The sequence below is a fragment of the Thunnus maccoyii genome, chromosome 7 (genome assembly GCF_910596095.1).
Source record: "Thunnus maccoyii chromosome 7, fThuMac1.1, whole genome shotgun sequence".
Classification (NCBI taxonomy): domain Eukaryota; kingdom Metazoa; phylum Chordata; class Actinopteri; order Scombriformes; family Scombridae; genus Thunnus; species Thunnus maccoyii.
In genome coordinates this window covers 7,110,654-7,126,889 of record NC_056539.1, presented here as the reverse complement: position 1 = coordinate 7,126,889, position 16,236 = coordinate 7,110,654, and the positions used below count along the sequence as shown (strand labels likewise).

The 16,236-nt window shown below is 42.5% G+C and overlaps 2 protein-coding genes across 8 annotated transcripts in view; one reads left to right on the top strand and one right to left on the bottom strand.

Annotated features, from left to right (window-relative positions):
- The first annotated feature begins 4,370 nt into the window (after window positions 1-4,370).
- Window positions 4,371-11,882, top strand: zbtb11 (zinc finger and BTB domain containing 11). The gene is made up of 10 exons (XM_042417457.1): window positions 4,371-5,848; window positions 6,429-6,676; window positions 6,788-7,019; window positions 7,101-8,140; window positions 8,253-8,573; window positions 8,665-9,079; window positions 10,175-10,292; window positions 10,397-10,555; window positions 10,640-10,815; window positions 10,915-11,882. Exons 1-10 carry the CDS (start codon window positions 5,539-5,541, stop codon window positions 11,448-11,450), a joined length of 3,555 nt encoding a protein of 1,184 aa, XP_042273391.1. The 5' UTR covers window positions 4,371-5,538; the 3' UTR covers window positions 11,451-11,882.
- Window positions 11,883-12,136: 254 nt separating this feature from the next.
- tp63 (tumor protein p63) overlaps window positions 12,137-16,236 on the bottom strand; it is a 29,769-nt gene continuing 25,669 nt past the window's right edge. For 4 of the 7 annotated variants that reach the window (XM_042416814.1, XM_042416811.1, XM_042416815.1 and 1 more), the window contains exons 11-14: window positions 15,712-15,857; window positions 15,182-15,347; window positions 13,762-13,855; window positions 12,137-13,663 (exon numbers count right to left, since the gene is read on the bottom strand). In XM_042416814.1, the coding sequence (XP_042272748.1) occupies window positions 13,367-13,663; window positions 13,762-13,855; window positions 15,182-15,347; window positions 15,712-15,857 (703 nt within the window). In that variant the 3' untranslated portion in view covers window positions 12,137-13,366. The remainder of the gene's footprint in view (window positions 13,664-13,761; window positions 13,856-15,181; window positions 15,348-15,711; window positions 15,858-16,236) is intronic. The other 3 variants (XM_042416816.1, XM_042416817.1, XM_042416818.1) reach the window with 2 other exon arrangements.

The window sequence follows — 16,236 nt, the reverse complement described above, 5'->3', positions numbered from 1 at the left end:
AAGGAAATATATTTGTAGCTCCTGGGAGGGTCAAGATAAAAAGAAAACAAAGTTGAATTGAATTGAGTTTAAAAGGAAAATTGGGCTGGGTGGGAAATAAAACACATGCACATCAAGAAACATCTATCCATCAAGAAGAAGCTTTCAGACAAAACACAGACAGAGCCACCCCCAGCAGCATTGCACACGCTTATCAAAATCTTAGAAAGATGGAAGAACACAAACTGCACAGATAAAGAGCAGTTAAGAGATCAGTACAGGACAGGAAATGGTTTTGGAGATGTTACCTAAATCTGTGGAGCATTTGAGTCAGACTGTTTCTCCACCGACAATGTAACCTGTGTGTAATGAAAATAAAGAAGTTGGAGAGAACATCTTCACTGACATAAGCTCCATAAGTCTAGTACAGCAACAGGACAGACACAGAGCATTAAGGTCATGTGCAACACAGCAGCCATGTTAGAAGGAATAGTTTGGCATTTTGGGAAATACATCACTGTTGCATACATACTTCAATGTTGCCAAGTAAGTGACTGGTGACTACTGTATATATGACACAAATCGCTCAAATGAAATTGGAGTGTAGTGGAAATAAAATCCTGACATGAAAATGCAGTGCAGTAATGTTAACACTTTAAATATGAACTCAGTACTTAAAGGCTGAGGTGTACTCAAAGTTCTATTTTATTTAAAAACTTGACTTTGACTTGATTATCAGTGTCTTGAAAACAGGTAATCCAATTTATGTTTTCAGGACTTGAACTTGTTCGTTCAAACTTAGCCTAGTTGTAATGTGAGTGTTTATCAATGGAGATTTATGCACATAACCCCTCCATTGAGCTTCAAAAGTGCTGGTAGCCAACTATTTTTTATGTTTGTACAGAGCAAGGCTAGCTGTTTCGCCCTGTTTCCAGTCTTTATGCTAAGCTAACTGTCTCCTGCTGTAGCTTCATATTTATTGCACAGACATGAGAGTGGCACTGATCTCCTCGTCTAACTCTCAGCTAGAGGGTGAATAAACATAACTAACTTTTAGCTTTTAGTACAGCTGAACTCTTGAGTGCCAGGGATTTCCCTCCTCTTTGCAGACGCCTGAAACCCTTGACTCAAAAGAGCTCATTCCTTTTTTTTCACCTTTATTTATCCAGGGGGGAGTTTCTCTGAGAGCAATTCTCTCTTTTTCAGGAACGCCCTGATCACTTTCACACAGTAACACATTCACACCTGGAAGCTGCCCAGTACAACCACAGTCTGATCCGCAGGCCACTGAGCAGCTCCACTGGAGCAGTTGGGGTTAAGTGTCTTGCTCAAGGGCACCTCAGTGGTGGTAATGAAGGAGGGCAAGCACTGCTCTTCACTTTTCCTACCCAGAATTATCTTGCTGGTCCAGGGGATTGAACCGACCTACTAGTCACAAGCTCACTTCTCTAACATTTAGGCCACCACTGCCCAATTCTAAGCTGCCTCAGAGCGTGATGTTTTTACCTGTCTGAAACAGACACCAGTCTTCCTGTTTTGAGTCATGAAAACCTTTGTCTTACTACCAGTAAACATGACAAACCAAACAATACCTCTAGAGAGCAGGAAGTGAACGGTAGAGCAAATACCTCGATGGGGAGGAAGTGACAAGAAGTCCAGTGACGACACAGAGGCAGCTTTGTTGGGAAATAAATTTGAATGTGAAGGAATCACTGATTAGATTCAACATTAAAGCAACCTGTGATGTGCTATTAAACCTAAACTGATGACTAGATGGAGCAAACAAATGTCCTCTCACACAGAAACACATTGACAGGATGCAAATAAACTCTTTCTCTGTGTTCATATAAACACTCCGTGGCACGTGTTGAGGTGGCTGCCAGCAGCAACTGAGAATAAACATATTAAATTTCTGCCTCTTAGGGGAGAGAACCAAGTACTTTAAATCAGCTCTGTATGGGAAGTTAAACAAGACAGTGGATGACAAAAGAAGAGGCCAACACAAGTGGAGGACCTGAAATAATCAAATAGTCCAACACTTGTATTGTTTTTCTTAGTACAGGCAGGGAAGAGGCTTATGCTCCTTAGGCTCAGTCGTGTAGCGGTTGAAAGTGAAAAGTGAGTTTACAGTTTGTGTATGTAAACACCAGTTTACTCAGTGAGTCAGGGATTTGTGGTCAGGGTTTAGTTTAGGCAACAAAGACAGATTCTGAACCAACTAAAAGGCCCAGTGAGAGTATTTGGTTAAAAAACCATGACAACATGTGGAAATGAGTCTGATACTTGGACAGTAGACAGTATTTGTATCATTATTATTGCACAATCCACAGCTCCGAGAAATATTTTTGTCATTACCAGGCAACAGTAAATAAATATTTCATCCCACAAAGTCCTTGCCTGGGCCAATCGGTAAAAAAACATATCACTTTATTTTAAGCTGTAAAAGTTATTTGTCCTTGGTTCAGAGAGCTCTGAAATGCAGCATTGAGACACATACTGACCGGTGTTTGATGTCAGGTTTGGTATGTAACACATGGATGAGCAACAAATTATGTGTCGCCCCTCACCGTCGGGTCAGAGTAATTCAGTGAAAATGTGGCACTGTGGTGAGGTAGTGAAATGAATAATTCCTTTTTGCATAAGCCAACATGTAAACAAATGCTGTAGTGCCTCCTCTAAGGCCCATTGATCCAATTTTAAATGCTAGAGTCAATAGTGACACACATTATTCTTTTAAGTTTTCAGAAAGCTCACAGAGGTGAATATTACGACATACAGACAGTTATTAACAAGGGTTGTAGTGCCACACTAAGGCCAGTCGATGTAATTCTGAGGAGGATCAGAGCATGAAGATGCAGAGTTTCTGTCTGTGAGTTATTAATGGATGGAGGATATGGGGCTGATTGAAACTCTCTTCCCAGATTTCATTGTGAGGGATAAGAAAGAAATTTGACAGAGTTTTTGTGAATTGAAAAGAGTCACCTTGAGATGAGCAATTTCCATAATGTTTTTGACTTTTTAGCCATTCTAGCATCAATCAGTCACGCATTCAACCTCTTTGCTCCAGACTGAAATATCTAAACAACTATTGGATGGACTGCCATAAATTTTGGAACAGACATTCATGTCCCCCTCAGGATGAATTTTAATAACTTAGGTGTTTCCCTGACCTTTCTTCCCTGACCTTTTCTTTTCCCTGACTGGTGAAATATCTTAAAATCAATGGGATTGATTGGCAAAGTATTTTGTAAAGACATTTATGTTTCTCAGACGATGTGTCCCGATGTATCCCAATGACTTTGGTGATCTCCTGAGTTTTCCTCTAGCACCATCACATTTTTAATTTGTCCTACACTTTGATTTATGATCAAATACCAACAAAACTCATGACATTTCCATCAACCTCAGCTGTACTTTGTGTTTAGGGCTAATTAGCAAATCTTAGCATGTTTACATGCTAAACTATCAATGGTAAATATTATATCTGCTAAACATGCTAACATTGTCATTGGAAACTTGCTTACATTAGCATTTAGCTCAAAGCACCGCTGTGACTAAATGTAGTCTCCCATGGCTAGACTCTTAATGTTGTGATATTAAAACAAAAATGGAATTTCCCCTCAGATGTCAATAAAAACAAGAAGTATCATTATTGGATCAGATCATGTAGGCATGAATGAAAATGATAAAATATGTTGTTTTTTAAATTTTAATATCACTTTTATCTCAGCTCTTACAAATCTCAGATAGCTGGTCTGTTGGAAAGACTTTTATCTAAAGACACAAGGTGATAAGTGACACTCAGGATGCTTGTACCCATAACTGAGGCTCATGTGGAATGTGTTGTGTACAGTAGACTCAGATAAAAGACTTATCTCCACTATTGAGAAGGTTAGCTTCTGTCAAGCTGATTATGTAAAACTAGGCCTGTGTCCCTGACAGACAGACATTCATGCTGCAAAGCTGATTTTCATGTGGTCTGTCATAACATTGCTTTTGCTCAGTGAGAGGAGACTGATAAGATAATGTGTCCACATGTGCACTTTGAGGTGTGTTTTTCAGGTAACCCACTGTCATACTTAAATATCACATACTTTTCATATAGAAAGTGAGACAAAACTTCATCTCACTTAACTCACACGTTTCATCACTAAGAAACAAGAAAGTAAAACCTATATAACATAAATCACCTCAAGTCAACTTAATTAATAGTGCACACTTTATAATATAAAATATTTGTGTAGACTAAAAGCAAGGCAGTAAAAAAAAGTCTTAAGACAGGATCCATAGTGATGGAAAACAGTCACAGGTAAACACAGCCCTGGAGCAACAATGGGAAATGCTTGATTATGCCCAGATTTAAACTGGGACAGTGAAAAGGAGGATCTGAGGAAATAATTTTAGGCTCTTGGAGGTAGAGTAAGTAAGTAAGTAAGGGCTGAAGAGGTCAGAAATATAAACTGCTACCTTAAACCTTAAATTCAAGTGGACATGCTTTCAAATAAAAGGTTACACAGGAGCCAAGTCGAGGCAGCCTGTGCTGTCTCCAAACAACGTAACATGTTTGTAAGTGAGCAGTTAGTATGATTGAATGTGTAGCGTAACCTAACCTCAACCCTAACCTAACCTAACCTTAACCTAACCCTAGCACATGAAAGGAAACTAAGTCATCACAGCTGCTGTAAGTTGAATGACACAGAAGCCTCAAATGACACATTGCTGGAGTGAACTTTCTGCATAGGGATGGTGAGAGCAAAAACTAGAAACAAAACTATGCTAATTTATGTTACTTGACGAGTCACTACACACTTTTACTGAACCACTGTGTAGCCAAAACGCTGCCTCCAAATTAGTTTACCTTTACAGTAGGTTCTGAAGCATTTCTTTATTTAACCCATACATAATGGATGGGAAACCTGGTTAAATCTAATTAACCTCCTACAAACTTTGAGCACGAGTGTAACAGTCACAGAGTGAATATACAGGCCTAGGCTAAGTGAGTATATATATATCTTCAAACTAAACAAAAAATAAACCAGGTACCTCAAAACCCATTAATTCATTACAATAGCCTAAAACTAAGTAACATAATACTGACTGAAATTATTTGAATGTAAATCTTTCTATATAACCTATTTTCTCCCTCTCCTCCTAAATATGCAGAATGCGAAGACCTCCCTGCGTTTGTTTGTGTAATTTTAAAATAAAATAAAAATCCTCTTTTTGTTCTTAAACATGAATATGAGATATAGTTATAAATGTGGGCATTGCGCCCTCTTGTGGTAAGTTAAGTTCACGACGCGCTTCCGCCTTCGCTGACGCAAAATCCGGTTGTGCAGCAGCCATTTTGTCTGTTCGGGCAAGTCTACCCTGACGGTTACGAACTGCAGTTCCACCTTAGTAAAACAATTTGAAATGTTGTTGTGGCATTTCTGTTTCACGTTATCTACTATCTGAGCGCCGTATAAAATTGATATCTTAATTTTACACGTCCGAAGAGGGCCCTGCTCTTCGAGATCAATCCGTCAATTAGCGTGAAAAACGCGGGTCCGCTGAGCCATGTCGAGTGAAGAAAGCTACTTGGCCATCATACGCTATCTGACGGATGAACGGGAGCCGTACGCGCCGGGGACGCCTGGCAACACCAAGAGGAAAATACGCAAAGCGGCAACTTGCTACGTTGTGAGAAACGGGACTTTGTTTTATCAACGTCGACTAAAGGGCCAGAATGACTTCACGGAGCTGGAGGTGGTGCTGCAGGACGGCCGGAGGAGGGAACTCATCAACCAGGCGCACATCACCGGATCAGGGGAGCATCTCAACCAGCAGCTCACCTGGGAGTCCATTTCTTACAAGTACTGGTGGAGAGGTGAGACGACAAGGCTGAGCTGCAAGAAGTTCACATAGTTACTGTGATGCCATTAAATCAGGCGAAGAGTTGGTGTAAATATAAATATAAGTTACACCACCCATCACTGCACAGAGCTGCTCTTCGTCACCATCTAGTGGATAGTTATTTAAAGAGTCATGTTTTTAACTTATATGATTAATTATAATCCAACTAGTGCTTAGACTTAATTTCAAGTGATGAATAAGATAACGAGACTTAGTATTGAACTTCAGTGCTAAATAATAGTGCCTTATTGCACGTGAATGCACCATTCAGACTGCATTCACACACTGATTTTTATGCAGGATAAAAATAGTATTTGCAAATAATGTTTTAATACCAAAATGTGCTGGTTTGCATAGTATTGTGTGGTATTAAGTTGAATATTATGAGTTTTAAACTGTTTATTGGGCAGAATATCTATCTATTCTATCTGTTATCTCTAGTCAACTGAGTGTATGTAAACAGGAAACACTGTTGTCATTGTGACTGGAGCAGTTTATGATGGTGGTTTTATTACAAGTGAATGACGTGTCTTTTTTTTTTTAAACGCCCTCAGGCATTCTGAAAAATGTGAAAGACCACATCAGAGAGTGTGCTCAGTGTCAGAGCAGGAGGAGTGCAGACGATGGTTCTGGAGCGCGACTGTTGGCCCGGCCGGGGAGACGCAGGGCGGCTGCCAACGCGAATGACGAGGACGAGGAAGAGGAGGAAGAAGAGGGAGATGATAGTTTAATCTTCACTGATGCATCTTGTCAGCCAAGATCCAAGTTGGCCAAGACGATGGCCAAGCATGAGCTAGTCTTTGTAAGTATCACAGACTTAGAAATCACAACTGTGAATTTGGTTATTTGATTGTTTTATTAATGCAGCATTTGTTGATTTTTGTTTTTTTGTTTTTGTTGGTGTGCTTTCCAGGTGGACAGTAAGGGCGAGGTGAATCAGTTCCTGCCCAAACACAGCCAAACCATGTTGGACAAACTCAACCAGCAGCGCCTCAGCAATCAGTTCTGTGACATCACGCTGCTGATTGAAGGAGAGGAGTACCGTGCTCATAAAGCTGTGTTGGCAGCGTGCAGTGAATACTTCAATGAGCTCTTTTTCGAGAAGGGGGCTGTGTCCACCCATGAAGCTGTGGTTGACCTCTCTGGTGAGTGTTTGGTTTTGTTGATTTCAGAGCAGAATGTTTTGCACGGTCGCTCAGTTTTAACCTCCATTCTTCTCTCTCCAGGTTTCACCAAAGCCAGCTTCCTACCACTGCTGGATTTCGCGTACACTTCCATGCTTACGTTTAATTTCTGCGTGATGGCAGATATTGCCAACCTCGCCCGACATTTGCTGATGACGGAGGTGCTGCAGATATGCGAGTCTGTGCATAAGCAGGTGGAGGAACAGAAGCTGACGGTCTATCAGAGAGGAGACATCCACACCGTGGTGGCGAGCCAGCCAGCTTCTCAGGAGGGCTTAAAGGAAGAATCTGGTGCGTACATGATGGCCATACAGGGTGACGGCAGGGCGGTGGTCACCCACAGTGGGGTCACTGTAACGGGGGAGTCCTTAGCTTTTGTTGAACCCTCCAAAGAGGCGTACATTCAGCAGCCCATGACAGTCGTCACCCAGGCTGTGGAGGGAGATGGAGGAGTACATGAAGGGGAGGCGGCGCAGAATGAGACTGTGACTCTGATCACTCACAGCGGACAGGCGGAGGCAGGAGAGACGGTCACTCTTATTTCAGGCAGCGCAGAAGGAATGGCGGGGGAGACCATGACTGTGGTCACCCACAGTGGACAGGCTGGAGCCAGTGAGTCCCTCGCTGTGGTTTCAGCCTGTCTGGCGATGGAGCAGCCTCAGGTCGCTGAAGCCGGAGCCTTTGTTATAAATGTGGACCCAGACAAAGTGAGCCCCTCAGAGGTCACTAAACTAGAATCTGTGGTCGTCTCTGTCGGGCTGCAGACAGAGGCGGCGCCGGCGCCTCAGGAGAAAGGAGAATCAGCACTGGCACCGCTCACGCCTACTCCTCAGAAACGGAAACGAGGGCGTCCAGCCAAAGTGAAGAAAGAGGTGGAGGAGTTCATTCCACAGGAGGAGGAGGATCCCTCCGCTGATGAAAGCCATGAAGACAAACAGGAGATGATGTCAGATGACCCCAACAGAAGACGACTGCGGCAGCGCTCTATAGCTGAGGGGGGTTATGCTCGTCTACACATGGGGCTTGAAGAGGAAGAGGAGGGCAAGAAAGGTTCAACGCCACCGCGTGCTGCCACCCCTAAGGTACATCATTTTATTTTATTGAATATTGTGTATAAATAATATTTCTTTTCATCCTGTGTTTTGTTAAGTGTGAAGAAATGTTTAGATAAACTGAACACAGACCTGTTTTTAGGTTGGCCCGAGGCCCGGGAAGAGGGGTAGACCTCCAAAGCAGCCAGTGGAGAATCAAATGGAGGAACAGTCTGTGTCTGAGTGTGGGGCGGATCCAGACGCCAGCGCGGTGGAGAGCGTGACGACAGGAGAGCTCAGCACAGAGGAGGCTGGAACAAAGGTGGCAGAGCCAGAGACCGGAACCAAGCAGGACCCAGCCCCAGCAGAGAGCGCTGCTGACGGAGAGCACACGTGCTCCGAGTGTGGCATGTCCTTCCAAAGACGCTACTCTCTCATCATGCACACATTAAAACACGAGAAAGCTCGTGGATACAAGTGTAGCGTAAGTGTTAGTGTTGGTCAGCGTCTCACGTTTAATTATTAATATCATCAGTGAAAATGTTCCGACAGGTGTTTGTGTGTCCTTCTTCTAGCTGTGTAGTAAAGAGTTCCAGTACGCCGCCTCGCTCCGCGCCCACCTGGCCCGACACAAGCAGCAGAGCAGCCAGCGAGCCCCCGTCACCAAACCCTTAGTAGAACAGAGCTCCGAGGGCAAGGCGGACGGCGATCTGGATGAGAAGACTTTATCGCCACACACCAAAAGAGAATTCGTGTGCGACATCTGCGGGAAGACTTTACCAAAGCTCTACTCTCTGCGCATCCACATGCTGAATCACACCGGTGTGCGGCCTCACTCCTGCAAGGTCTGCGGCAAGACGTTCGCCCACAAACACAGCCTGAAGATGCACAGAGCGCTGCACGATGTCACCAAGCAGTTCCAGTGTGAGTTCTGTAAGAAATCTTTTGTGAGCAAGCGGAGCATGGAGGAGCACACCAGCCTCCATACAGGTCAGTACAGACTACGATTGAAGGTTGTTTTTCTTAAAGGGACAGTTCATCCAAATAAAAAAACACATTTTCTCACTTACAACTTAGAGTATGTAGTTAAACGGATAGTTTTTTTAAAATTTGTCATAGTTATAGCATATTACATTTCTCCTACTACTCCTTTAAAATGGAGACAAATAGAATTTTGTTCATGGTGCTCAACATTGAAAAAAAAATCAGCATTATATATATGTTGAATACAGGGTCCATTCCTGCATTATTGACAAAAACATATTGCTACATAAGGTTACCTGTTAACATCATACAAGAGCAAAAATACTAATTTCACACCTGTTAACATCATACAAGAGCAAAAATACTAATTTCACAATGCAGAGCTGTGTCGTACTGTGCACAGTGACAGATGTAAACTGAACACTTAACATCAAGCAAGATGCTAAAAATAAGCCAAAGCAAAGCAGTCAATGACTCAGATGGGAGGAGGAGGTCAAAAGGAGGTGACGGTCATGGAGGAGGATGAGAGAATATTATACAGCAGGTGATGTTACAACGTCAGATGCAACAGAGGACCTGAATGGACCCTGAGGCAGCTGTCAGTGACTAACTACAGAACTAAACCCGCCACACCATGTCAAACCTCTCAATAAATGATGACATGCTGAACAAAATATGAACTTTACATTAAATCTGTTTTTTGGGGGGTTGATTTAACTAACACAATTAAACTAGAAATTCATTCAGACGAGGGCGTTACAATTCTGAAATCAAACAAGTCACATGGTTCATATGACGGACCCGGATCGCTCGTACAAGTGTTTCTTGCATGATGCCCGTTGTTTTTGGAAAGAGATGGAACTGTTGAATTTTTAAAATTTAGTTTTTCAAAGCTGTGAGCACAACAAACAAACTTCCATTCATCTGCATTGTATTGCCGTTGTGGCAGAAATGCCGCACAGATATCTCAAAACCTGTGTGTGAATAAAACTATCTGCAAGTGAGAGAAAGCTTTTTATAAATTTGGTGAACTGACTGTATTTCTCATGAAACCAGATATATGAGGCTGTTTTCACCAAATACAATAAAACACTTCAACAGGTGAATCAAAGTATCTCTGCAACACATGTGGAGCAACTTTCCATCGAGCGTCTGCTCTGAGCAAACACCTGAAGAAGCACCAGCCCAAACCTGACGTGCGTCCGTTTGCTTGTTCTCAGTGAGTAACTGTTCATCTTTTAATGACACATGATTCAACGGGACAAAGCGTGAACTAAGATGAGGTTTAATGAATTTACTCACTCCACTTCCTGTCTCCTGCAGCTGTGATAAAAGGTTCTATGAAGCCAAAGATCTCCAGCAGCACATGAACAAGCACATGGGCCTGAAGCCCTTCCAGTGCCAGGTGTGCGGGAAATGCTACAGCTGGAAGAAGGACTGGTACTCCCACGTCAAGTCGCACAGTGTGGCGGAGCCTTTTAAGTGAGTCTGACACACCTGACGCACACCCGTCTGTACACAGCTTGACGTCAAAGCATAGAAATCATGTTGCGTTCGTCTCCTCAGGTGTAACGTGTGTGGGAAGGAGTTCTTTGAGAAGGCTCTGTTCAGGAGGCACGTCAAGAAAGCCACGCACGGGAAGAAAGGCCGAGTAAAGCAGAACCTGGAGAGGGAGTGCGAGCACTGTGGGAGGAAGTTCACTCAGCTGCGAGAGTACAGGCGCCACATAAACAACCACCAGGGTGAGCGTCCCGACATGATGTGGTCGTTTTAGCTCATTTATGATTTCTTTTCAAAAGTGCTGATGTCTCTTAATGTTGTTTTTTTACGCCTCTCTTTAGGAGTGAAGCCATTTGAATGCCTGACGTGTGGTGTTGCCTGGGCCGACGCCCGCTCCCTCAAGCGTCACGTCCGCACGCACACAGGAGAGCGACCGTACGTATGCCCCATGTGCCAGGAGGCGCACATCGACGCACGCACTCTACGCAAGCACATGGCCAAATACCACGTGGACAACCTGCCCGGGAAGATCATGCTGGAGAAGGACACCCTGCAGTTTCACAACCAGGGCACCCAGGTGGAGCACGCCGTCAGCATCTTGGCGTCTGACCTGCCTCCGGAGCTCCGCCCCGCCCAGCAGATGCCCCCAGAGGAGATCGAGACGGTGCTGATCACAGAGGAGACGGTGGAGGCCGTGCAGGCCGTCCAGGCTGTGAACGACGGCTCCATGGCGACGCTGTCAGATCAAGGCATCATGCAGGTCGTGAACTATGTCCTGGCGCAACAGGCCATCACAGGGACCAAGCTGGAGGAAAACGCAACTGAAGAGATTCAGACCATGGAGGTGGAGGTTGCTCACGTGGCCGAAGTCGAGTAAATTCATGCTTCTCGCACAGACTGATCTCATCGTTTCCCACAGTCTGTAAAATGTAACAGAATGTAAAAAGATGCCTATTTTTCTGAAGATGTACATAGTGTAAGTGAACCATGAGTGAGTCCATTCAGCTCAGAACTGTGTGTTTGATATGTTGTTTATGCACACAGTCACATTTTTTGTTTTGTTTTCTGTAAATAACTAGATATACGGTAACAAGATTCATTAATGAGTTACAAGTCTATGAAATTTGGTACTCAGAAGAAATAAATGTAGAAATGAAGACAAAATGCATCTCATCAGCTGCCTCCACCTTATTGCTTCTGTTGAAGGAGAAAAGCTGTGAGACGTCACTGTAGCAGTTGTCATGGTATTGGGTGTCATTACTCCCCCTGGTGTCCGCTTGAAGGATGAACAAATAAAAAACTGCCTGTATCTGCTGGTCATTTCACTGTCATTGTTACATAGTTGGTAATATAAGGGTAGGTGCATGTTTCTTTCCACTACAGGAAGTTTACAAGGTGGTTAAAACAATAAAATATCAGTAGGAGCATCTCAGTAATCAGTATGTAACAAAGAGCTGACAAACAGTTTTTGTCTGTGGTAGTTTCACTTGTTTGACCTCATTCATGTTTGTAAAAAGAAATCTGAATGAAGCCACACTTTAAATAACTTGACACAAAGGAATATTAACATGCAATACAGCAAGTATGGATATTTATTTTTGATTTATATCAAAATACCCTTGGTATATTGCAACATATTTACAATACATTGTACAAAAATATGAAAATGCAGATGGTTTCTGCTTTCTAACAATGCTGGCTACTTGAAACAAAGTTGAACATGGGCTACTGGCGAGTGTTGGTTACACACACACATACACACACATACTGACTGTGCTCCATTGAGTTAATACAAACATTGTTCTTGCTGGTAACATATACCAGACAATATTCACATCAATATGCTTTGTTTCATGATGAAAATCATGCATTTTCTTTAGGGAGACTTTCAAACAAGAACTATACAAATTTATATACATTTATATCAGGTTTTGGCCAGTTATTAAATGAAATAAATCTCTACCAAAACATGGTTCATGAATTAAAAAAAAAAAAAAAAAACTTGTACCAGGCATCCACTGCAAGAGCAAAAACTTGCTCTTAAAATGCAATCACAACCACGTTTGCACAGCAGTAAAACAATAAGAACAAACACAAAACGACATCAGTCATAGTATCATTTACCTGTAAAACACTGGGTCAAGAGCATTAGGCCTATATATGGCTACATCAAATGAACGACCATCTGTCACTTAAACAAACATACTTCACAACCTGACACGAAAAAGGTGATGCATTGGTCTCATAACAGACATAAAAAAGCTAAATATAGAAGCTACAGCAGAAAAAAAATGACCATCATCTGACATAATACTTCTGACAGGAAATGTTTGAAATGTATACAATCAATGCTGACTTCTGCCACATATGAAACCAGTGTACTTGACTAACTTGCACAACCATAATGGTGAAAATGTAAAAGTCTATTTATGGCCCATAGCAGAAATATAAGCCCTTGTAATCCCTTGAATGCAATTTTTGTCTCCAGTCATGCTTACACATCGGAATGAATCATTAACACTTAACATAAACTCAAAGCAATCTTGAAATCCTCAGCATTTCTTAAGTGCTCTCAAGAAATTAGAACATAATAAAATGCACCTTTGCTCAACACCATTTATTTCTTCTCCGTGATAACGAGAGCCAGAACAATAATAAAAATAAGTGCATTTCTATTTGAATATGTGTTTTGTTCTCAGCAGTATTTGCACTAGTATCAGGTGTTCAGATGAAATGTTCCATCAGCAGGCGTGAAATGAGAAATGGGAACATTGGGAACAAGACAGAGGTGTCTTACTCTCCCTCCTCCTTGATGCGCTGCTGTTTGTTGCGGCGAGAATCCAGGTCGAAGGAGAAGTCGGACCACTCGTCGCGCGGTGGGAAGGAGATGGTCTGGCGCAGGGTGAAACGCACGGCGTCGATGACGCGCTCGCCTCGGGCCTCAGAGGAGCCCACGCTGACGGTGGAGGCCCCGCTGGTGGTGCGCACTATGTGGGGAGGTGGGGAAAAATCCATGGCCTGTTGGTGCTCGATGATGCCCTTCCAGATGATGTGCTGGAACTCAGCGGGGATCTTCAGCCTGGACAGGTCCTAATGGTCATTACACAGGGGAGCGTTAGTATTCGCAGGGGGAGCCACTCTTCTTTCTAACCCATCAAATGACTCGTGTGGGATAGGCAAGGGCTCACCTCCATGTTATAGTTCTCAATCTGGTAGATGTTGGTTAGGCCCTGTGCTGTGAAGTAATCCAAGCAGCCTGCGCAGCCCAGCCGTATGAGGAAGCTGTGGGAGGAACAGAGTGAACAGGTTTAATAGTGGAACAATAAAAGTACTAAATGTTCATACAGTTTATTTCACAAAACACACTGGCTCTGGCTATCTGCAGTTATCAAATTATTATTATTATTAATTGTTATGTTTTCAGACTAATATGTCATATAGTCATATGACAAAATTAAACAGTTCTCTGTAAAATATTTAATACATAAAGCAAAACTAACGTCATTTAAAAGGTGTTGTGGGGTTAGGAGGGTGGTGGCTCATTCTGATGATTGTGGTGCGAAGAAAGTTACATAAAGTTACTTCTGAGTTTAAAATGACTTCTGGCAGCAACATCATTCTGACTTAATCATGAAGTAAGAAAGTATTTTAGAGGCAAGAAATATTTCAGGCAAATAATTTAATTCAAAAAATAAATTGATAAAAAATCTGATGTATTAGTACAATTTAAGGCCCACATGGCTGCTACATTCATTTAAATATTTTTTGCTTTATTAGTGGCTTGAAAATACTGTAACTTTGGGAACATTTGAAGGTTTTTTATTCTTCAATCAAATTTTCAGCAGGCAAAAACCTGCTCTAACAAACTTCCCATTATATATACACATATCTGAAAATGATGGCAATCAGCAACAGCTGAAAACTACAATCTTTAAACATTATTTCCAGAATGTATTAATGTTTTTGTACATTTTAAGAAATAAGTTTTAGTGATAAGCTTTCAAAGTTTTATTTTAAGTAAATGAAAGGTTTTATTGAATATTTTTCTTTCCCTCCTTTTCTTTGTTTCTCTCTTAATATTTCCTTTTTTATTTTATTTCTTCTTTCATTTTAATCTTTTCTTTTTATTATTCTTTTTTTTCCTTCTTTGTCCTTTCTCTTTTTACCATCTCTTTTCGTGACTGATTGAAACGTTGGACAGCAACAGTGAATAACGGATTCTACTTTGTGCCATATGTCCTGTTTGGTCCAGCAGATGTTGTGGAGTTTTTTTTTGGATGTGCGTACGCCAACATGTGAGGGTAAATACAGGTCGAAGGCTCTGCGACACTGGAATGACCTCCCAGAGGAGATCAGGCAAGCTCACTCTATATATCAGATTAAATTTCTCCTAAAAACACATGATTGTAGAACATTGTTTCCATCATCTCATTGTTTTTGTTCTAAATGCTCTCACAGCATTTATTCTTTTAAACTCATCTGTTAAACTACACTTTAATCTTGTTGATTTATGTTTCTTTACACTAAACACTCCTTGGTTTTATGTCTTTTATGAAGCACTTTGTAACTTGCTTTTGGAAAGGGCTGTATGAATAATTAATGAGGTACCTGGAGATGCTGCTGTCCATTGGGTATGGAGGAGGGGGAGTACAGTGGGAGGAAGGCACCAAGGGAAGCTGGGGCTGCAGTGCATGTGTGGGGCTCAGTGAACTCATGTCAGCGTTCATGGGGATGTGAGTGCCCATCATAGGAGTCACTGCAGAGAAAAAAGGAGCTACTGTGAGCTTTATTTCGCTGCTCTGATTTAGAGATTACGCAATGTCAACTGAAACACAGGGTGGGGGGAGGGAGGGGGGTGGTGGGGGCATGCAGAGATTACTCTCGACATGACACATAATGCATCACAACAGGTCCTGCGGGCGCACACAGAGCGAGAGTCTCACAGGGATCACATTCTTTTTTGTGGAGGAAACTTTCTGTCGGGGGTGGTGAGAGGTGTTAAGGTCCCCTCCTGCCTGCCCGGACACGCTGCCCTTATACGTATACAATAAGCTCAGAAGGAACGGGACGACGGGTGGAAGGGGGTTGGGGGCACGGCCTGAGATAGACAGGAAGAGAAACAAAGGGGGCACACTTACTGTCAGTCAGGCCTCCAGACATGCTGGACGGGGTGAGTGTGTTACGCTGCTGGGGGTTGATGAGCTGGCTGACAGAAGGCAGCTTGTTGACTTTTCCGTGAGTTGGGGAGCTGGAGCCGTAGGAAGGCTGAGACGGCATTGAAGTCCTGGGGCAGGAGAGAGGAGGTTACAGGCCGTTACAATCATCGCTCAGCAGCGCTCAACTTTAATGACAAAGGCCTGGTCGACATCCTTTCATAGAAACAATAATGACTCTTTTAAACGAACATAAACTAATTATAGCATTATAGAATATTACAGTAGCTTCATGTTATTTTTGAGAGCTACTAATAAGGCCAATGGAAGGGTCTTATGAGTACTAACACTGACCACATATTCTAATAATGAAATAGCAGAGAAGTAAAAGAAAAGGACAGAGTTCAAGCAACAAAAAAAAAGCCATTTATTATGTTCCGAAAGACAAAAGTGCAGCAGCCACAAAAATAACAAAATAATCTGTTTCAAACAGAATGGTCACAGAGGCTC

Excerpts from the sequence above, each read along its gene's own strand:
- zbtb11 (XM_042417457.1), top strand. The coding sequence starts at position 5,539 with ATGTCGAGTGAAGAAAGCTACTTGGCCATCATACGCTATCTGACGGAT. Across the intron at positions 5,849-6,428 it reads TTACAAGTACTGGTGGAGAG|GCATTCTGAAAAATGTGAAA; the intron begins GTGAGACGACAA and ends AAACGCCCTCAG. Across the intron at positions 8,574-8,664 it reads CTCGTGGATACAAGTGTAGC|CTGTGTAGTAAAGAGTTCCA; the intron begins GTAAGTGTTAGT and ends TCCTTCTTCTAG.